The sequence below is a fragment of the Desmodus rotundus genome, chromosome 3, assembly GCF_022682495.2.
Source record: "Desmodus rotundus isolate HL8 chromosome 3, HLdesRot8A.1, whole genome shotgun sequence".
NCBI classification, from domain to species: domain Eukaryota; kingdom Metazoa; phylum Chordata; class Mammalia; order Chiroptera; family Phyllostomidae; genus Desmodus; species Desmodus rotundus.
Genome location: NC_071389.1, coordinates 28,879,784 through 28,902,353, shown reverse-complemented (window position 1 = coordinate 28,902,353; position 22,570 = coordinate 28,879,784). Strand labels below are relative to the sequence as shown.

The 22,570-nt window shown below is 52.0% G+C and overlaps 1 protein-coding gene across 13 annotated transcripts in view; it reads right to left on the bottom strand.

Annotated features, from left to right (window-relative positions):
* Positions 1-22,570, bottom strand: part of ST3GAL3 (ST3 beta-galactoside alpha-2,3-sialyltransferase 3) — a 166,906-nt gene that overhangs the window by 11,444 nt on the left and 132,892 nt on the right. For 12 of the 13 annotated variants that reach the window (XM_053920287.2, XM_053920289.2, XM_053920279.2 and 9 more), the window contains 4 exons: positions 14,979-15,073; positions 11,826-11,889; positions 10,830-10,925; positions 10,350-10,536 (listed from right to left, as the gene is read on the bottom strand). In XM_053920287.2, the coding sequence (XP_053776262.1) occupies positions 10,350-10,536; positions 10,830-10,925; positions 11,826-11,889; positions 14,979-15,073 (442 nt within the window). The remainder of the gene's footprint in view (positions 1-10,349; positions 10,537-10,829; positions 10,926-11,825; positions 11,890-14,978; positions 15,074-22,570) is intronic. The other variant, XM_053920282.2, reaches the window with a different exon arrangement.

Genomic DNA, 22,570 nt, shown 5'->3' with positions numbered 1-22,570 from the left:
CTGTAGTGTCTTTAGACCTTAAGTTCCTCATGCATAGCAGGAGTGACGAGACCTACTTCCCAGACAGTCGTGAAGATTATATACCACATTTGGCATACCGTGAGTGCGCAATAAATCTTATCTATTCTGATTATGAGTATCACAGAAGCCAAGAGAGTGATGCCGAGGGTGTGGCTGGACATGCCAGATGCCAGGGGAGGCTGCTGCACAAACAGCCATCCACGCACACGGGGAGCCAGCAATTCCTCCTGGGTCCTGGCAGGAGTGCAGTGGGCACCAGGGGCCTTCCTGCCGCTGCGTGACACTGCCAAGCCTGCCCCCGGGGCACAGCCTTGCCTCTGGGCAGAGTCACGTTTGGTTCGAGGCCTCTCACTTCTCATTTCCCTGACCCACAGGACACGGCACCGAGGCCCATCCCGCCGCAGCGATGCTGGCCTGGAATGGTCAAACCTCTCCTCGAGGCCAGCTGTGGGCTGCATTCTTCTTCAATCCCTCCTCCTCCAGGAATGTCCCTGCCTCAGTCAAGTCTGGACCCAGCTCATTCGTGCGGAGCCGCCACTCTCCTGCTGATCCAACTTGTCCTGCTCCTGTCAGAACAGCCAGGAGCGCTGGCGGAGCGCATCTGGGAAGCAAGCGCCTTCCCGGCCAGGCTCGGCAGTGCTCCCCCGCGCCCTGCGAGGCTCTTCTGCCGGAGGGAAGCCATCTCAAGGCCACGCTGAGAGGTCCAGGAGGACAGAGAATGACCATGGCCTGGCCTCCTGCAGCCAAGGGTCAATGTGTTCACTCCCGCTCCCTGCTGCTCCTGCCTTAGGACAGGTCACTGCTTCTCACCGTGGTCACCTTAGCAACCAGCAGGCCTCCCTGCCTCCATCCTGCCTTCCTTCAATTCCTTCACAGCCCCACACAAATCTGATCTTGACATTCTCAGGGCTAAAAGCTTCCTTGGCTTTCCACAGCCCACTGAGACAGCTTGTCAGGGCAATTAACAGCCTACGCCTGGTTTTTGTTTTCCTTACCCCAAGGGAGTCTGTAGTCCAGTGAAAAAGAGAGTTGTATACAAATATCCCAGGACATGGTATGGCCACGAAGTGAGAACGAAACAGAGAAGCTTAAAATACCTGCTCTACTTACTTAAAATAATACATACAAGACCTATCCAAAAAATGTCCACATGCATAGTACATAAACTAGGAGGAAGAGCCAGGGGACATAGTAAGAGAACTCTAAGCAAAATGAAGAGCTCAAAAAGAAGGCTATTACAGACGTAAATGTTTCAGACACAAGGGTTAACCTGGGTCAGGCAATCAACAAATACATGAGGGCCTGTTACATATGAACCACGTACTTTCTGTACAGATATATTCAGTAATATTTTAGACCATGAACCACCCTTAAAACATGGATTACAATCACACAAATGGAGATCTTTAAGAATATCTTGTCTGGTCTCCTCCTAAAGAAACCAAGGCTCAGTAGGTTTGTTTTCTTAACCAACCTATTTCTTACAAGGGATCTAGCCCGCACTTTTCCCTAACAACTCGGACTGGAGTCCTTGATCTTTGACCTCTCCTGCTCCCTCGTCCCCAGGAACCAAGCAAACACCCAGTCTGTGGCTTCTGTAGACCGTCCACCACTGCGTCCTTCCCCACCACTATGCTCTGTCAGCCCACTGCTGCTTGCAGGCTGGGCAGCCCATGTAATTCTGATTTTGAACCCTGACACCATACCTGCTCACTCCGTGTGCCTAGGAAGTTCTTTACTCTAGGTCTCACTTTCCTCATCCATAAAATGCGGACGTAAGACTGGCTGGCACCTCAGAGTGTATTTGTGCTATGGCAGTTAGAAGTCACGCGCATGATGTTCGGCACAAAGTCAGCTCAATGTTCCTGCTACTGTTAGTCCTCAGGACAAAGTCTGAGCTCCCTGATGTGACTTTGGCTCGTAAGAACCCTCACCATCTGTGCCCTGTGGGCCCAGCCTCACCTCCAGCCCTGGTCCCCCCACCCGTGTGGCCTCCTCCCTAACGTCTGTGGGACCAGGGACGGAATGACAAATGGAGGTCCATGGACCACACACATCTGAATTTTAGGTTCTAAATATTTGTAAGTTACAAATCAAGGAATCAAACTATTACATAAAATATATTCCATGCTCCCTTGAAAAATAACCCGGAAGGCCAGGTTTGACTTGAGAACTCTGACTCCTGGGGACCGTGCTGGTACACGGAGAGGTAGGCCCAGCCGTCCCCTTCCCTTCCCACTCGTGGCCCCACACTGTGACAAGTACCGTGCGTGTGTGTGTTGGTGCCCCAGACCGCATCTGAGTTCTGCACAGCCTCTGCAAACAGCCTTCCTTGGGCTGAGGGATACACACAGGGAGGTGTACTCTGCCTGAGGATGGAAGTGAACTTGGCACTGACTGTGAGGGCAAGAATTTCTGAGGTCTCTAGTACTCGGTAATGGTCTGACAAGGGAGGATGGGCCTGGGGTGGGCATTTCCCTTTTGACCCTGCATATTCCTCCTCTTCACCCCATGGTCTAAGGACAGTCCTGCAGTCACACCAGATATACAACACTTTTTTTAGTTCACTAAATATACACACTAATTGCCAATGCTGTTTCCATGCCCAAAACTTTATCTTCATCTGGCCAACAAGAAGCTCAGGCAAGCAGCTTGTTGGGGTTCAGTGCTTATGTAAGTGTCCTGGAGCCCATGAAGTGGGGTGGCCGCACCTCCTTGAGCAGGGTGGCATGTGCTGCCTGTGCCAGACCCTGCCGATCTCATTTACATGCTCATTCCCGGGCCCTGTGGCCAGGCGCTTTGCCCAGTGGGCAGGCGACACTGGCCTTGCCGAGGCTCACTTCTCAGGAGGCGATCATCACCTGCAGACGAGCACTGTCGCATGCACCGTCCCACTCCCTCCTTACAGCGGTGTGAGGGGGGGAGGGGAGCCACGCAGGGAGGCCTTTACTCGAAGGTGTGGGCTGAGGCACAGAAGAGACTGGTTCCTGTTCCCAACACCCAGCCCAGTGCTGCTTCCCCGAGAGTGGCTGTGAGCGGCTGCGTAGTCCAGCACGTGGCTGAACCATACTTTACATAACAAATTCCTTCGGCTGTATTTAGGTTTGACCACTACAAATAACACTACAGTAAACATCTTTGTGTGCAGACTTTTCCTTCCTCTGGGTGACGGCTCTTGGTGCCAAGGGTCACTTCCTTCCAAGAAAGCTTGTCCCCATTTACTCTCTGACCAGTAGCCTTTGAGAGCACCTGTCACTGTGCTCTTGAAATTGTTACAATTTAAACACATTCTTTAAAGATGTGGTGGGTGGTAAATAGCACCATTGCCTTCACATGAATTTCTCCAGCTGCCCGAACAGTTAAACTGATTTTCTAGTTTTACTCCCTTCTGTGTGACTGGCTCAGTCCCCTGCCCGTTACCTGCTGGGGTCCTAATGGTTTTCTTGTCAACTTTCCTGGTAAGAGCCGCTCGTCTGCCATGTTTCCTGAACACATTTTAAGCGTCTTTGGTATTCAGTCCTTGTGTTGTCGTTAGTTTAAATTTTTATATGTGATCACATGTGATTTCCCGAGCACTTCTGTCCTTTCTAAGTCCTTTTCCCTCCAGGGACTCAATTTCTATTCTACTTTCTTCAAAATTTCCTTTGGTTGTGTTTTTATGTTTTACTTTTTAGTCCATTTGGAACTTATCTTGATGCACGCTATGAGGAGGGTGTCAGAATCCCTTCTGAGAGCTGTATTTGGGGCACAGGACGAACAGAAAGAGGAGTCAGCCTGGAGCCCGCGTGGGGATGCTGACACAAGCGAAGGAGGCAGAGTGCCAGGAACTGTTTAGCTTTCATTCCTTTATCAAGGACCATGATCTTGGAACCTCAGAAAGAAGATAAAACGTGGCTCAGAGGAAAGAGTGCCTCAGAGAGGCAAGCGGAGGGCGAAAGGACGCAAGGGCCCGAATCCAAAAGCGTTATCTCCCCGGACCATGAAAGAGAAGAGAGGGCTCACGGAGAGGCAGATTTGGGTGGCCGTCCTGACTTGGCCAGAAGTTACTGCCTCACTCTGGGCCTCGGTTCCCACATTTATTTATTCATTTATAAGAGCCAACTATGTTTGAAACACTGCTGGAGGTGATGCGCTTACAGAGATAAACAGGGCAGTTCCTGCCTTCCACGAGCTTGTAACAGGTAACAGATAAGTAAACCCTCAGGTGTAACTACGCCTGTTATGGAGGAATCAGAGCAATTGAGCGTGCTTCCAGGATTTTGGCCCGGAGCCTTTAAGAATCAAGGACTATCCCGAGAACTTAGCACGGTGCTGGGTACACAGTGAATGCTCACTGAGTATTGCTGGCAGGTTGTCCCTTTAAAGGCAGGCAGAGGCTGAGCCCACTGGATTTAGAATCCCAAAGTCGCTGCCACTAGAGAGGTTTGGAAGCCAGGCTGGAGAGGGCTGGGAAACGAATGGAAAAAACACAGCAATGCATCATGGACAGGTGATGCCTCTCCAGAAACTTGAAAGAGAAGGGAAAGTGAGAGGTTGGCACAAGCTAAAGAGCTTTTATCTTTAAGGCAAGAGAGACCTGAACAAATGTAGAGATGTGAGAGGAAGACACAGTGAAGAGGCGACAGAGGAGTGAACAGAGTAAGACAGGCCCTGAAAGGGGGGGAGAGACAGCATTCCAGGGCACAGGAGGGGACAACTGGACTTGAATGAGGGCTGACCTTTGTTTTTCTGTGGAGCTGGATGTAAGATGCCCGCTTACAACAGGAATGAAGGTACAGCAGAACTGGAGAGATGGTGAGAGTAGGTCCTGAGAAGAACAAGGACTGGGGACAGGGCAGAGGAGTGGCAGGAAGCACCCAGTGTTGCCAACTCAGCTTTCTCTCTCGCTCCACAGGTGACTCCCTGGTACTGGAATGGCTGGACGAGAAGTCATGGGAAGAGGAAGTAGTCAAGTGAGAAAGGCGGTATTTGAAGCCTGGGGCTCCATGTAATCTTGGTGGTTGACTTGGATTTGCCGAATGAATGTATCAAGAATAAATGGGAGGTGTTATGGTACGATGGTTAAAATGGGACACCCGTGGCCCCAAACGCTGCTCTGCACTTACTGGCAGCACTGGCCTCACTGGTGGTTGAGATGGCTGGTGTGGTCCTTATCAACCGCAGGTAGGTCAGTTGCTGTGGGCTGGGCAAGTGGAAGAGCTCAGTAGATGTTAGCTCCTCCCACTGCCATCAGCAGGTAGGAGCCAATCAATGGAGGACTCTAAGTAGGGCGGTGCTGCGGTCAGATTTATTTCTTAGGAAGATCCCTGGGACCATCAGAGCTGAGTCTCATTTTGGCTCTACTATTTAACTGTGAGTTTTGTGCTCTTGAGCATGTAACTCACTGTCTCTGTGCCTCAGTTTCCTAATCTCCCAAATGGGGTAGTAACAGTACCCATCTAGCAGGGTCATTATGAAAACTGGAAGAAGGAATTCAAAGGCTAGTAAACTGAGGAGCTTAATAAATAACAGCTATGATGAGGATGCTGGAAGGAGGAGGAAGAAAAGGACAGGATTTCAACCAGAGGAGGAGGGGGAGAGGCGGGAAGAGGAAAAGGAGGCGGGGGAAGAGGAGACTCCTGATAATGACTGTGAGACAGAGTAACCAGGAGGTCACAGATGAGAATGATGAGGAGGAGCAGAGGGTGGTGATGACGTGAGCCCCGATCCCTGGGCACTTTCTACCACCTGAGGCAGAGCAGCGATGGTTGGGATGTGGTAATGGGCAATGAACATGGGGTAAGATGCACCTTACAGAGATGGCTGCAAAGGGAATGGTGTCCCAGGAGAGCTTATCTCGGAGGTCTGGGAAGGAGACTGGTGGGGAGGGACCACGGATTGCGGCTCGGCAGAAACCTCTTCAAGCAGCAGAGGCCATGGCGTGCCCCAGCCTCACCACCCGTTTCAGGTGCCCTGCACTGAGGCTTCCTTAAGGTGAGTGGTATGAACACAGCTCCTTCTGGGTAGAGCCCATCCCAAGGCTCTGCATCCCCCTCAGGCTTGGGACAGAACACGCGTTTAGGTGAAGATGGACATTTGATGTTTAGGTGAAGATGACCCATCTTGGGCCTCGTTCAACAGGGCCTCCTATCCAGGGACCGGTGGCCCCGCCTGACCCTGGGCTTCCCAGACTGTCAGCACACCTGTCCCGCCCTTCCAAGGAGGTGTCAGTTTTCTCTGTCCTCCAGGCCTGCTCTCTGACTCTGCTTTCAGGTCACCACCTAGGACAGGCCCCACAGCCCAGGCAGACAAAGGCTTCACTCCCTGGTGCAGCCGGACTTTTCTAGCAGCAACACCACCAACCGTAATAAAAGAGTGAATAGCTTTAACACTGGACACAGAGAGCACTTACAAAGAGTGGAGCGCCATGACGGGCACTTGTAAATTTCATCTAGTTGAATTGGCCAGTACAAATAATGACAGATGGCTGCGCCACTCCTCTTTCACAGGTGAGACTAAATCTTAGGGGCCTACATAATTTGCCTAAGGCAACCCGGGTGAGTGATAGCGTCTAAATTTCAGCCTAAGTCTACTGCCTTTCCCTCTTAAACTGTGCTGTCTCTTCCAAATTGAGAGGCCTAGTTCCCCTACGTACGTATGTGGGCCCTGGCCCGCCTCGGTAATCCCTCCCTCCTTCCCCAAGGACTGAACTGCAGCTGGAGAGTCAGGCACGTGTCAAGACTGTCCAGAGGCCAACCCGCAGCCCTTGCCCTCTCCCCTTCCCATGCTGGGCTGCAGTCACTCCCATACCAGCCTGGCCCAGGCCTCCCAGCCTCACTGAATTGATCACCAGTCCGAAGCCCCTCAGCAGTGAGGCCAGCTTTCCAGTTTCAGGAGTGAAGATGAGGAGGGAAAAGGAGGAGCAGGCAGCCAAGGGGACTGGGAGGGCAGCTCCTTGGGACCTCTGAAGCCCTGGGTTACTAGGTATCCTGGGGACGGGGGTGGGGAATGCGTGGCAAGCTCTGCTGCTCACGTGTCCTGTCCTCTCCAGGCCCCAGGACCACAGATAGGAGCCTCTGGCCTTGACCAAACATCAGGAGGAGGCTGTTCAGGCCACAGCACCTACCACACTACATTACAACTCTAGTTTCAGGAGTGTGTCTCCCATTAGACTGTAAGCAACCATGGGTCCAAGACAGTGTTGAATTCATCTTTGTATCCCTGGGGAGCAGCATGGTGCCAGCACAGGCTCAATGACGCCTGGCAGACAAGTGAGTGAGTGGAAGGATGGAGCCGGCTGTGAATTTCACAGGAGCTGGAGGCTGCCCCTCTCACCACGGACTTACATACACCTACACCTTCACGTCCCAGGTTCCACCCCCTACCCCCGGCTTCCCCACTCAGGAACCCCCTGGTGCTCTTCTGACCTGTCCCAAGTGCACATGACCTGCTTGCTGGCTTGGTCAGGGCTCCTGGGATCTGGGACATAAGGCCTTCTGGTAACTTATTTGGAGTTAGCGGTGCTACCGTCGAGTGAATCAGGGACCCAAATGCCCACAAACAGCTAATGAGGAGGGGTCTGGTGTGGGTGAGTAAGTATGGCCAGGCCTAACACAGGCTGTTTTGGGGTTCAGTCTTCCTTTCCCACATCTCTCCACATCCCATCAGGGCTCCTGAGTACCAGAGAGTTACACGCAATGAGCAACTGCTCACATAGCAAGCAGCAGGCAGCAGCCATGACTGAGGCCGAATACCTGTTCTTGCCCTGCCCAGCTAGGCCTTGGCTCCTGAACACAGAGCTGCCTCCTGCCAGAATTCTACAGGTGAGGCTCCAGACAGGTGCGGAGAGCTCTCCAGTGGCTGCAGGGTTAGAAACATCACTGCAGGAACAGGCCAAGCCTGCGGCTGGGCACCAGATGGGAGGGGCCTGGAGAAGCAGCCTGTCCCACATTTGCCTGGATCTCAGAGACAGAGAAGTGAAGTAGAGCAGAGGGGTCCTTTGAAGGCATTAGCGCTGGGCTTGGGTGGAGAAGGGTACTCAGAAGAGGCTTCCTGGGTAGCCAGAGGGTCTGGACAGGCCCCCTCCGGGGCTGAATTGGTGAAGCCACGGGCATCATTGGCTTCCCTCTGGCGGCTCATTCTAAAGACCCAAATTATCTTTGACATTAGAGCCAGGGAAGGCTCACAGAACTTCAGAGGATTCTTCCCTGTGTCCTCTATCCTCCCCACTCACCCCACGGACCCTGCAAAGGCAGGGATCAACATGAGTCTGGTCCTAGACCCCTGGGCGTGGCCTGGACAGGACAGGACAGAGACATCAGCACAGCTGAGTGTGGGCCTGAGCACAGCCCACACTTCCTCACCCAACTGCTCTAGGACCTTCGATAATCCTGCCGCCAAGGCCAGGCCAGACCAGGCGGTGAGCTCCTCAGTCTTCCTAGGGAAAGTGAGGCCCTGCTGTTGGCTCCCGGAGCAGCCCAAGCACAGTGAGAGTTTTCTGACTCTAGCTGACTCCCTCCCTTTTCTCCTTTCCTCCCTTACTCCTTTGGATGGATTGTAAGAGCCCTGAGTTAACTGACTTTGACGTTCTTAGAAGGGATACATGGCGCCACCCCCGGCTGGCCCTGGCCCTGGCCTACCCTGCATGCCTACAGCCTGGGGCTGCTGGTCCTACCCCGGGGGGAAATAGGAGCTGGTGTGTGGGCCAGCTCTGATCATTTATAGTGGCTGGGCAATAGGAGGGTAAAAAGGCAGACAGGACTGGGTCCTGCCCTCTGGGAGCTCCTGTGACAGGTATCTGTGGGCAGAGGGAAGGAGCGGGTGGGTAGATGGTCAGGAGGCCAGGGTGACAAAGCAGCCTCCAGGGTACCTGGAGTTCTCCAAAGGGGACCCAATTTGTTTCCATTTCTCCCTTAAAAGTACCTACCTGTGACTCTACTGCTTTCAAAGCAAAGAGAAGGGCTCTGAGGACACAAGTGTCTCAGGCTCCAGTGTTCTCAAAACAGAAGTGCGCCCTCAGCCCCTGTTCTCTGCCTGGTTTGTGTGGGCAGTGGGCAGCCTGCAGCTGGGGCTGGCTAAAGCCAAACCCTTTCCTCCCCTTTGGTGAGCTGGGCTGGACCCAGTGGAGTCTGGCTGCCTCATTCAGCCTGGTTCTGAGGTGGGCTCCCCTTCCCCACTGTCCCACCTACCTGAATTCCTGACTTTCTGTCTTCTCTCTCGCTTGCCACCTACCTGACACTGCCTGCACTTGGCCTTGCTTGGGAAACGGCTGTGGAGTTAAACCAAATTGCACTGAGACCTCCATAGGCAGGTTAAGCTGTTCACACCCCTCAATTCTCCTCTAAACATCCAGAAAAACTAGCTTCTTACTGTGGGCGGAGGGCCGTCTGTCACCATTCTCCTCTGGCAGGAGGCTTGGGTACTGGAAGATGAATGGCGTGAACTCTGCAGTGCCCCTCCCCTGGGGTGGCTGGTGACAGCTGGTTGAGGGGAGAGGGGACTGGGCCTGGACAAGTTGGCAGGCGTCCTTACGGGCCCAGAGCTGAGATACAGAGGTCTCAGGAAAGGGCTCAGTGCATGGTCCCCTAAGGAGCGGCCTGAGCCTATTTGGCCACATTTGCTCCCTAAAGAAAGAGGCCCCAGCCCTTGCCTGCTGAGAACAATGAGGACAGAATCTGGTCATTCCCAGATTGGGACAACTCAATGGCAGGTTGGGGACCCAACTGTAGGTCAGTGGGAAAAGTACAAAGTAGAGGAGACTAGGACTTACACATAAGTTTGGGGAGTGGCCCCGTCAAGTTGAGGGGTCTACGGTCCCTGCAGAATGGCCCTAAGGTCCAAATAAGGCCTTCTTCCTTTGGCTGGGAATGAGATGGACCCGTACGACGAGAGTCAGAGAGACCTCACAGAGGTAAGAGGGGTTGAGGAGGCAACTACAAGGTCAGGGCAGGAGAATGTGAAAATGTGGAGTAATGCTAGGGCTAGCCACATGAAAGCTTTACTTACCAGGGGATCTAAAGCCAGAGAAGGGCCCACAGGGGGCTGTTGGGGAGGGACTTGGGTTCAAGGTTGGGTGTGGCCACACATGGCTGAGGAAGGACCTACAGCTGGGTATCTGGAGACGGGTAGGTATCAGGCATACCAGCTCCAGAAACCTGGGTCAGCCACTCTTGGTGAGATCTGGCCCCTCTGTCCCTCAGTTGAGTTTGGGTGTCTTTCAACTTTGGGTCAATAATGCTTCTTTTGAAAGGTTCCTCTTTGTTCTTTGCTGGGTTCAGAGGAAGGGGCTGACCTGGAAGCTGGGCAAGGCCAGGGCAAGATGGGAAGGAACTGGTGCACAGGGAGCTCACCACTCTCTCCTTGTAGACGATGTACTTCAACCACTTGAAGTCCTGCCACTTGAAGCCAGCGAGGACGAAGAGAGAGTCGCGTTCATACTGCTCAGGCCGCTGCATGGCGCCCTCTGGGTAGGTGATGCGCAGTGTAGTTTTGCTGCCCACGTCCTTCTCAAAGCCTTTCACTGGTGCTGAGTTCAGTCTACAGAGAGCAGGCCCCGTGAGAGCCTGCCTTGGGCTCATTGCACGTGGTGGGTCTATGTTTGGGGTAGCACTCTGATCCCAGAATACCCCAAGTAGAGAGAATGGGGAGCCCAGGTCGCCTGGAGCCATCTAGCTTTCCATTCTAAAACCTTCTAACCCAGGGTTCTTCTTGAGACGTCTGCTCACCTCCAGCCCACATGGCCAGATGGTCAGACAGCTCTCTCTGGGTTCAAGGACCAGGGTTTGGGCCAGAACATGCAGGTGCCCGAGGCACTGCTTTGAGGAGCTCACCTGACCACAATGTCATAATCATCAATTCGTGACCCCAGTGACTTGTTGGCAAGGACACCTCCGTTGCCCACGATGATGCAGCGACGGCAGCTGAGGCTGAGGGGAGAGAGGCAGAGACCTCTGGAGAGCTGTCTACCAAGTGTCCTCATCCCCTACCCCTTTGGCCCTTGACCCTATGCCCTCGACCAGGCATAGGCTGGGATAGTGGGAGAAGACCGATGGGCTTCTGGCAGCATTTCCGAGAAGAGGCCAGAATCACACTGTGGGGAGCTGGGTCACCTGGAACTCTCAGACACCCCCACTCCCTGACACCTCCCCAGGGAAACACGGGTATGGAAAGGGCTCAGACACTTGCTCCATGGAGGTGACGAAGGAGGCTCTGGTAAGATGGCACTCTGGGGAAAAGATTTCCCAAGAGTTAGTGGGGTTGAGGCAGCTTTTGGGGGAGAGGGAAAAAAGGGCTGAGCTTGAGGGCTGTGCCAGAAAAGCAAGAACAGAGAAATGGGACTGGAGGCTCTAGGACTTAGAGCTGGGCTCACATTCAACCAGGAAGCCTCCATGCTAGCAATAGGCACCAGGGAACCCTACTCATTTTGCTCTCCTGCCCCTGATCCTGGGGTTTCTTCCACTCGGGGTCTGTTGGCTTCAGAGGCATCACTGCCTCCTGGATGTAAGCCATGGGCCCTTCAGCTGCCCCCGCCATCTAGCTCCTCGGTCCCAATGGTGGGCATGCCCCAGCCCAGGGTCTTCAATTCGTTCCCCGAGACCCCCGCTGTCTGAGGGCTGAGAGGTCTTGCCGAGTGCTTACAGCCCACGGGTGCAAGCCCAGCTAGATGGCCGCGCCTCTCTGCTCACCCACCCCAGCGTGTGTACTGTGTGTGCACAGGTGGATATGTTGGAGAATCTCCTCGTGCCCAGGAAAGGCCAGCTGGGCCTCAACACCTCTGCATGTGCCAGGCAGCTGAGGGGCAGGAGGCTGGGCAGCAAGGAGCTCACCTGTCCAAGGCAGGTGTCAGGCGATACTCTTTGGTGACTGACAAGATGGCTTTGATCAGATTGTCTGTGGACAGAGGAGGAAGGTTACTGTTAGAGAGTCACTTAAGCTCCCACGAAACGTTTTCCAGTGAGCCAGTGTGAAGGCGCATGTTCCTGGGGCCAGGGTGGAAACGGGGAGAGGAAGCTCTGGGCATAAGGCTGGCCAGGCTGCTGGCTTAACCTTCTCCCTGATAAAGGAGAAGGGGGCAGAACAGGCAGGCACACTTAGCTCTGCCTGGAGCCAGCTCCCCAGCCAGTCCTTGGCAGTCTCATCTAGCTTTGGGGGCTCTGTAGTCAGGCCTGGGCCTTGGCCAGAATGGGAGCATCTGCTCAGAGACAGAGACCACACTATGCACGTCTCTGTACCCCCACTGTGCAGACACCCGGGCGCCAATGGGGAGACAAGCAGTGATGAAGAACAGAGGGGTCCCAACCAGCTCCCCCAGCCAGGCCACTCCGCATCACTTCTGATACTGTCTTTCCCTCACTTTCTCCTTTGAACACTGCCTATCTCCAGTCCTGCTTTGCCAGGCTATGCCCGCCTCCTTACCTCTGCAAGCCTGCAGCCTGGCATCTGCCTACTTGCACTCCCCTGAGGCTGCCCTCAGCAGGGGCCCTGACCTCCGTGCTCTCAGATCCCATGCCCACTAGTTGGACTTCATTCTTCTTGCCTCTCTCTGGCTGCTGCAATGATAACTGCTCTCCTTTCAAATTCTGGTATAATGAGAGGATTATAATATAATGTATAATAATATTGGTTTTGGAGTTAAATCCTGGCTTTGCTTCTTAAGACCTTGGGTCAATCACTTATTTTCTTTGTGTTTTAAGTTTCCTTATCTTTCAAATGAAAATGGTAATTCCTACTCTGTGGAGTTGTTAGAAAGATAAACACAGAATGGATATAAAGATTTACATATAAAGTAAGCAAATCAGTACAACCACAGTGGAGAGCATCTTAATAATGTCGAGCAAAGACACAGACATGCATAGACTGAGATCTTGCAGCCCGCTCCTGGGCGGGCAGCATCAAACTCTCACGCACTTGTTTAAGGAGACTTGTACAAGAGTGTTTATTACAGAACTGCTTGTAATAGCAAAACACCGGAGGCAATGTAAATGTCCACAAAAGAACACAGATTAGATGTGCTACGTTGAATACTACACAGCAACAGAAAAAAAAATTGATGACCTAGAGCTATGTGTATCAGTACAGATAAATCTGAAAAGCATAAGCAAAAAAATAAAGTTGAAAGACACGCACATATTACTATTTGTAAAGTTTAAAAATATGCAAAAAATGCCATCTATTTAATGAATATATACACACACGGTAGAAACACATAAGCAGGCATTGGAATGGTAACACCACAACCAAGATGATGGTCTCCTGGGGAAGGAGGGGCAAGGGGTGGGAAGGGCCACACGGAACTTTAATTGTATCTCATGTTTTATTTCTTAAGCTTAGTAGAGAGTGCATGGAAGCTCATTAGATTATTTTTATGCTTTTTTATATGCCTAAAATATTGCATGTAAAGAAAGGATGCCTCCAAAATTAAAAATAACCACCTCATTATTTTTTAAAAGATGGGGTGGATAACACTGTCGGATGCATCTGTGAGGTCAAGGCCAGGACTGGAGAGTGTCCTCTGCATCTCACGGGGCCATGCCACTCCCAGGGTGGTCAGGGAGAAGGCATTTGTCAGGAGTAAATGGTGAGAGAGAAGAGACAGCAGACAGCTAACCTTTGCAGAAGGTGAATGAGAACAGGTAAGGAAACAAATCTTTAAGGAGTGGTCTGCACTAAGTGTCTGCAGATATCCTTTACGGTGGGCTTCAGGGAAGGCCCTGGGTACCTTCCTTTTTCCCACTTCCCATTTCACCTCTGAGGAAAGGCATGTTGCCACTAAGTGGCCAAGGTCAAGGATACAGATTGGGATTTTGTCTTCTAGGTAGGGAACCTTAGCAGAAGGAGCATTAACTTTCAGGTGTTCTCTTCTTGCTGGCTGATGGGCTCTGCCTTGGCCTTTCCTGGCCTTTGTAGCTTAGTAGAATCAGAGTGCTGAGTGAGGGTTTAGGAGAAAAGAGTAGACTACTCGCCTACCTCACTCAGGAAAAAGGAGTTCTTCATGTGCTTCAACCCAATCTGTCAGATCTGTCCTTGGAGGTTTGAGGTCAAACCTTTTGTCTTTTTGCTGGCCACTGCCTTCCTTTCAGGGAGGGGTAGCCTGGCTGAGTAGAGGGTTCAGGTATTGTTGGGTCCCCTGGTCACATGACAGTACCCCTTTAACAGTTATTTAATTCCAACTACAAACTAATACAATCGTACTATTCTGTCCATTTAACTGATGAAGAAACTAAAGCACGGACAGGTTAAGTTGCTTGTTCAAGGTCACAGCTAGTAAAAAGGTAGTACTGGGAACTGACCCTTCTGTGCCTGACCCTAAAGCCCATACTTTACCATGCCATGAAACAGACAGGCACCTGCCAAAGAAACAGAGCTTGTTCAACTCTCAGGGTTGGGAGAGCTGTAAGGGAGGGTGGGACTACATGAGTGAGGCCCCTAAGGCAATGGAAGCAGACAGTTCTGAGAAGACAGGGGGAAGGCTGGCTTTGGGCAGGAGAGGAAAGGACTGGAGGTGAGAAACATCAGGACGGGTGATGGAGGAGCAGGGGGCATTCGTGGGGGATGGCCTCTACTTTCTCTGGGGTTTTCTACCTCATACTTAAACCTCCAGCACCAACACCTCTGGCATCCCTTTTTCTGTGATCTCACCGCACCGTGTTCTTGTTACGTCAGACTGCTTACTGTCCGCAATCGAAATGTCTGTGTCTCCGCTAGCCTGAAGCTTTCTGAGGACGGGGACGGTAACTGTCCACTCCACTGCTGTATACCTAGTCCTCACAAAATGCTGGGCTCTGAGGAAACATTCCATTAAAGACATAAGAAAAACAGACAGGAAGGAAAAGAGGAAGAGAATGTAAAGTGCTGTTGGGAGTCGGGGAGGGGGGGTCCCAGCATGGCACTTCTGAGGGTACAGCCCTGTCCTGAAGTTCAGGGAGACAGCATGGAAGACGAGAAGTTACACGAAGAGGGGGTCAGGGTTCCCAACATACCTTGACCTTTGATCCCAAAAGGCGGCACAAACTCGCGGATCCTAGCCCACTTGCGGAAAGAGTCGTCCAGGAACATGGGTGCTGGCTTGGAGAACCTGGAACACAACAGGGCTGTTGAGGGTCCCCAAATGCAATAAGCTGGAGGGCTGGCTGGCTCTTCCAGTTCTGAGTACTGGCTGGCGTACTGGAGTACTTCTGTCCAGCTGTCTTGACTATGGCTGTGCTGGAAGCCACCTTCCACATTCCAGTCTACCTTTCCTACCCCAGCCTGTCACTGGGTAGCTGCTGTGTGGGGTCGGATAGACCTTGTTCAGCAGAGCCCGAGTTTAAAGGAGCAGGCCCAGCCAGTCCTTATGTGGCCAGATATACGAGTGCAGAGACAAGACCCGCGCATCAGGGACCAACATTTCCCAGTTGGAGGCTCTCTGGCAGGTTATCCAGGCATGCGTCCACCAAATAGTCCCTGCTGCCTCCACTGTTACTGTACTGTGGGAACACAGAGATGAGACACTCTCCAGTGGAGCAGAAAAATAACCCCCAAATAGCCAGTGCAGGCACCCAGAATTCGGGAGAGAATCCTGAGAGTGGACCGTGCAGGGTGAGGAGGATGGAGAGTTGATGATGAGGGGACAAAGCAGGTGCAGAGCTGCAGGAGACAGGGGTCTGGAAGAGAAGAGAAAAACCGCAGCACCAGAGGCTGGGAGGCTGGGTAGAGGGAGGCTTCAGACAGGCAGGAGCCTAAGCACACCTGCTGGCAGACAGAAGGAGAGAAGGAACGCAAGCCTCTTTGGGAGATGAGGGACTGGTATGGAGCTTAAGGAGAAGGGGTAATTTTGGTCTGGATGAGAGATGGAAGGGAAGGAGAAGAGGAGGAAGGGTGAAGTGATGCTGAGTAGAGGAGAAAGGAAAAGGAGAGTTTTGCTTTCCCTGCGACAGCCTAAGAGTGAGCAGAGCAGGGTGCAGGCCTGGGGAGGCCAGGACATGGTCACACAGGATGCGGAAGGGAGTGAGGGAAGGGTGAAAAGGTACGGGAGGAACCCAGCTCTTCAGAGAAGCTTGGGCGCAGGACCTCACATGGAACCCGGCACCCTGGATGGTGCCTGCACCTGGCCATCTGCTGTGCGCAGAGTTGCCGTGGAGCCTGCTTAGGGCCTTCGGGCCAAGGAGGGATGTGTGGAGGCTGAGGCCACGGCCTTGGGTGGCTCTTTCTCTTTATTTCTAACTCAACTGAATCAGCCACTGGAAAATTGAAGACCAGACAGAGAGGCCTTCTAAGCCCAGAAGCTGGAACTTACCCCCCAATGTACTCTAACTCAGGTCTACATTTCTCATTCCCATCACCACTAACACCATTATAATCTTCACGCCTGGGAGAAATTCTATCGGTAATCACTTGGTGGTCTAATATTATAAGAGGTTTTGGTGTGAACTTGAAAGAGGCAGGAAACTTTCAGTCCTGTTCCCTCCCCGTTACTTGCTGCTAGGAAGCAGTTGCCACACTGGATAGCAGGGAGAGGCCGTTCCTGCACAGCAGCTTCCCTTTGGACTTCTGGGTTAGCGCACTTCCCTTCTGGGTGCAAGAGCCACGTGTGTTTCTCGTACCCAGGATATGGAGCCTCGGTGAATTAATATATTTGGCGCTACACTAGAGGCACTGAGGTTCCTGTCCACAGTCCACGTGTAACAGGGAAGGAAGCAAGGTCCCCAGAAAAGCCGGCAGTAAGAGTCTCTCCTTCTGTGTCGGGGCTGAGCTTATAAAACTTTTAGAGTTTCTCAGTCAGGCTCGGACAGGATTTTATCTGTTTCCAATATGTACTGGATGTCATGTGCTAATGAAATCTCCTAAGATCTAGCCAAACAGCTTCAACATATTTTTCCTTTTCCTCCTCCTTCCCCCTTTTCTGAGCTGATTAGAAAGTTTAATATGTTAATACCTACTTAAAAAACAACCTTATTTTTGTCACTTATATGTTAATTTTGGAGGAAAATACAAATAGGTGTACAAAATCAATACAAAAATACCCATAATCCTACAACACAGAAGACAATTAACCTTTTGGTATATATATGTACTGACTTTCCTTTTCCCATATTATTTGTTAGGCGGCTCTGCAGACCATTTCTGCACTTTATAGTTTCATAAAAACAGCATTATGCAAATGGACACAACTTTCTCCTAATTCACAGCGGCCCAAATCCCCATAAACTGCTGGTAATCTGACACAAATGAATGCCCCCAAAATTGACAGTACAAGGATACACAACACCTTCCCCTCTCCGTTTGCCTGGGAAATCCCTTAAGTCCAAAGGCTACTTCCTCTGGACAGTCTTGCTGCCTGCGCCAGGCAGACGGTACTCTTCCTCCTCGAGTGTTTCCACCTCGTTTTGTTCAGCCCCCGGGAGGTGGCTCCATGCCTGCAGAGTGTTGGAAGCTGAGCCAGGGGCCATAAACAACAGGAAATGGGGTGGGGTGATGGTAGAGGTGGTGTGTGTGCGTTTGTGCTAAAGTCTGCAGGTGGCCTGGGCAGAGCCTCATGCTGTACCTGGATAGAATCCGGGGGCTTCTGACCAGACTAGAGTCAAGTTTGGAGGCATGGCCGGGGCAGAGGTGGTCCCTGAGGTACAAATTGACTGGTCAGACTAGTGGGGGTGTAGGACGCCTGACCTGCTTGCCCTGGCCTAGGGGATAGCAGGGCAGGGTGGGGCAGGCTCAGCAGACAGGCCCCAGCCCGCCAGCTCTGCGGAGAGCTGCAGCAAGCCAGGCAGCCTGCGGATCAGGTTTCAGCAGGGCGTGTGTGAGTGCGTGAGAAGGAACAGGAGGAGGAGGCGGAAGTGGCAACTGGGACCTACCTGCTTTTCCCCCTTAGAGCCTAGAGTGTACTAGTAGTTTGGGGACTTCAGGCTCTAGGAAAGCATGTGCTGAGGGTTGGCCTAAACCTTGTGCCTCTCACAGCAAGGCTGGCACCCCAGGACCCAAGAGGCTGACCTGCTCATAGACCTACAGACTCCGACCGGTTAGGAAGGGCAATCCAGGACACTCTGAGAGCATCTTCCAGTTCATTTAATGCCCAGAGGTATGGCTGAGGCGCTGGGTAGAAGGTGATGTCCCCAACTCTGGCTCATCAACCTAACCATTTCCTAAGGCCCAGGACATCGGCCTCTACCCGGAGAGCTGACTGGGTCTTATTAGTGGGTGAGGAATAGTTGTGTGTGGGCAACAGCAGACTCAGAGTAAGGTCCTCCTTCCGGTTCCCGCCAATCCAACTGAAAAAGGTGCCTCCAGATGAGGGTTTGCTGTATTAGAGCAACACACAGCTTCAGCTCTCCATTTGTGCCCGTTTGATTGGGTGGCCAACCCTCTAGCCACTGTTCCCCAAAGGCGTGAGCAGCCCCAAGAGCCCAAGAAACAAAGGGAAGGCAGAGCCTAGTAGTGGGTCCTGAGACCAGGGGCCACAGCACATTAGCCTGTTAGATTCAGCCGTAAGTCTTGGCCCCCCAAAAGTGAGACTGTCATTCAATGGGGTGAAGGCCAAACCCTACAGATCCATCTCCCCAGGCCCTGCTCTGGGAAGTGGTGAGGTGGACAAAGCAGAGGGACACAGGTTTCTAGAATCTACCTGGTCTTGTTTGTGACCTTGCTGTGGCAGCCGCACCATAAACAGCCCTGCACAGTAAGACCTTGGTACACGCCCAAGCAAGCAAGCAAAGTGAGCACTTCCTAAATGCTTCCTCAAGCTTATGCTTTGCCACCATTCCCCCTGCCAACCACCTGAATGAGCCCCATGGAAGAGCAGGGGGAGTCTGAGGAGAGAGGATGGTAAATCTGAAGGACAGGTGGGCATATGTCCCGGGGAAAGCAGCCCAGAGGTGAAGAAAACAGCAGGTATCACCCACAAGTACTACTCCAAGCACGAGCACGAAGCTCCTGCCCAGTCCAAAACCCACCTACCTGCCTGCTCAGTGCCAGCTAGGGGCTGGCTGGGGACCTAAAGGTAAACTAGCCTTGGTCTTTCCCTTAAAGGGCTAACAATAGACACAGGTAAACAAATAATCATAAAACAATACATCTGCACATCCTGTATTTTGGAATAGGTAAGGGTACAAAGGTCTTATTAGGTCAACAGGGTTATAGGAAAATCTTGAAGGAGATGATGACAAGACAGAGCTGAGCCTTGAAAGGCAAGTAAATGTGAGCCTGGTGGATAATGTTGAGAAGGCCACTCAAGGACAAGGGAAGCGTAGGCGAAGGCACAAGAGAGAAAAGAACCTTCCGTCAGGACAAGGAGAGAGATTGCTGAGGCTGGGCAGAGTGAAGCAGCACCAGCCTAGGGCAGAGGAGCTCTGGCCTGGTCCCCCCTCCCAGCGAATCTTCCCTCTAGTCTCACCCAGGCAGGTGGAGCAATGCGTGAGGAAGGAATGAGTGGGCAAGTGCGTTCTGACTCTGAGTGGGTGTAAATCAAGCAGATGAGGCGCAAACCCTGCACAGAGGGGAAAAGGCCGGGACGGGGCGTGCATCAGCACTGCCAGGTTGGCCTGGTGCCCTGAGGCTGTGTCAGGACCAATTTCAAGCTGGGTCATCGCTTACCCAGTGATGATCTGAGTACTTGGGGCACTCAGCTCACGCTCTTTCTTGTCAACACACTGCCGGGGAGAGCTGCACTTCTTCCCCTTCTCGTGTAAGCACATCCTACTTTTCACTCCATTCGGTCCCAGCTGAGCTGACCCCACCGCGGCTCCTGGGGTGGGCGTATGTCCCAGGCTGGCCAGTCGAGAGACTGTATTTTGCCGTGTATAATGCGTACTTTTTCATCCAAATTTTTGAGGGAAAATAAGGGTGTGCATTATACATGGGTAGTACTAATTCCATAGCTATATAAATGTTTTTAATTCTTTTATTTAGGCTCATGTGTTAAAAGTATAACTCTAGAAGGCAATAATAATATCCATATGCAAAATAATACCCTGGGATATGGTGATTGGTTTTGTTTCTAAATATAAAAAATACAAAATTGAATTAAATAATTAAAAAGAAAGATTTTTTCCTGATAGTCTGGGCCATAAACATTGGTGTGTGTTATACATGGCAAAATATGGTACTTCAGCCCTCGGAACCATGGTAACTGCTGCAACGAGGGGCGCCTGACCCAAGTGGGACAAATCGAATTCTTCTGAGATTTAGTATTTGGGCAATGGGGGATGTGCGCATCTCTCTTCTCTTTTCAGAGATAGTGAGCTGAAAAGACCATATAAGCCTAGAACTGGGCTTGTGCAACCTACAGTCCATAGGCCAGCTGCCTGTTTTGTAAAGTTTTATTAAAGCACCGCCACTCATTCATTTACCTACTGTCCACGGCTGCTTTAATGCTATCACAGCAAAGTGGAGTAGTTGTGACAGAGAATATATGGCCTGCAAAGCTGAAAATATCCACTCTCAGACCTTTAAGAAGAAAACTGGCTGAGCCCAGGTCTAGGATGGCTGGAGCCGTTCTGCAGGTACACAGAGAAAATGTCTGTGGAAGAGTGAAACCCAGGGAAAAGCTGGGCCAAGAAACGACACAGGGAGAAAGACACTGAGCTCCAGATTCAGGCGGGCCTGAAGACAGTGTGGCCCTGAACTTAACAATTTTATAAGTCACTATATTTCCTTTTTGGTTTTGCTTGAATTAGTTTGATTCGGGTTTCTACCCACTGCAACTGCTACCAGCGGATCCCGTTTCAGCTCCTAGTCTGGCTCACAAAGCCCCTGCGATGGGGCTCCTGTCCCGCCCCAGACGCCCCCTCCCTTCCATAGCCATGTCCCACTACTGCAGATCTAGGCTCTGCCAGGCTCTTAACACCTCCAAGCCTTTACACTCGCTGTTCCCTTGCCTGGAGTTCTCTTCCCCTTCTCATCACATGCTCCATTTCTGCCCATTCTCCAAGGGACTCCAGCTTTTCCACCTGGACAGGTGGGAGTCTTTCCTGAGTCACACAGGGCTCGCCAAGCCCTCCGCAGTTCTCCGCTCTCCTCCATGCACTCTGTCCTCACACTACCACACACTGGTCTAATCATCTGTTTCCTCCCCTGGTGCACAGCCAAGCACACAGCGGGTGCTCAGTCAACGCCAGTTGGCTAGAAGACGGAAGAGCAGCTCAGGGGGACAGGCTCCATAGTGTGGCCAAATTTCTGCTCACCTGTGGAGGTCTGGGGGTGGGGGGGCCTGCCTTTGTGTGGCTCTTTATGACACTCTGATTTCCCTGCTCCAAAGGGCCAGGCTTCCATCGATGTGTCTACTTTTTTGGAGCAAACCCCGTCCAGGTCAGAAATACTGTCAGCTACTGCCCCACCGCCTGCTTAGGGACTGTGGACGCATCTGTGTCCAGACAGGCTGGAGCCACATGCATGACACGTATGACAGGCAGGGAGTTCTGTGCTGAAGGAGGAGTGGAGAGGCTGAGACAGAGGCCCTCAAGGGGGCAGTGCCTGGGCTCCTGCTGACAGGGCTCCCACCAACTGCTGACAGCCTGTACCTAGAGTGAACGAAGGAGGGAGAGGAGGGGCCCAAACTTCCCAGTAAGGGGAGGGATGTGTGGGGAGGCAGAGGAGAGAATTATGAGCTAAGAAGCTGCTATGAGAGGCAAGTGCTCCTCCCCCACTGAGAACCTGGATGATAGCTGGACTGTTTGTAGAGACTGCACACCCCAAAGCCCAGGGACACAGTCCCATCTGTCCCCCGTACCCACCATCCACCTCTCCAATATGTGGTAAGCCCCAGTGTACCCCAGGCATTGTGCTTGGAAATATGACACTAAACAGCTCTGAGTCGCTGCCTTCACAGCCAATGGGCAAGGCCGCCAAGTACAGACACGGGCGATTGTGAAACATACGAGGTACTCCACAATGGCGGCAACAGCAATGACGGTCATTGACAGTTACTGAGCTCCATGTTCTGGACGCCGTTCGCAGTGCTCTACGCATGTGACCTTATATCACCCTCACAACACTCTCATGGAGTGGCACAGTTTACATCCGTGTTTTTACTCATCGCGTTGCTTTTGCGAATACATGAAAGGTGCTGGACCCTTAGGGGGGCATCCTGTCAAGGAGGGAGAGAGAACAGAACCGGACTGCATGGAGGAGGAAGAGACATGAGAAAGTGTTCAATTGAGATCAGACACTTTCTAAAGAAACTTGCTAGTGAAGTAAAGGAGGAAACAGAATGGGAGCTGGAGAGTGGAGTGGGAGGGGGGAGAACTGAGAATGTTTGTATTGGGTGGGATGGACACAAGCAGAAAGGGGGAGGGGTGCAAGAGACAGAGGTAACAGCAGAGTGAGGCCCCCCCCCCGACTAGGGGAAGGTGACAGGATCCAGAGCATAAGGGGAGGGACACAGAAGGCAGAATACTTTTTCCCTGGAAAAAGACACAGGATGTGAAGATGGCTACTCTGATGGGTGTGTTTGAAAATAGAAGGGACCGGAGAGAATGCTCTCCAGACTGACTTTTTTTTTTTTTTTTAAGATTTTATTTATTTATTTTTAGAGAGAGGTGAAAGGAGGGAGAAAGGGAGAGAAACATCAATGTGTGAGAGAAACATCAATCAGTTGCCTCTC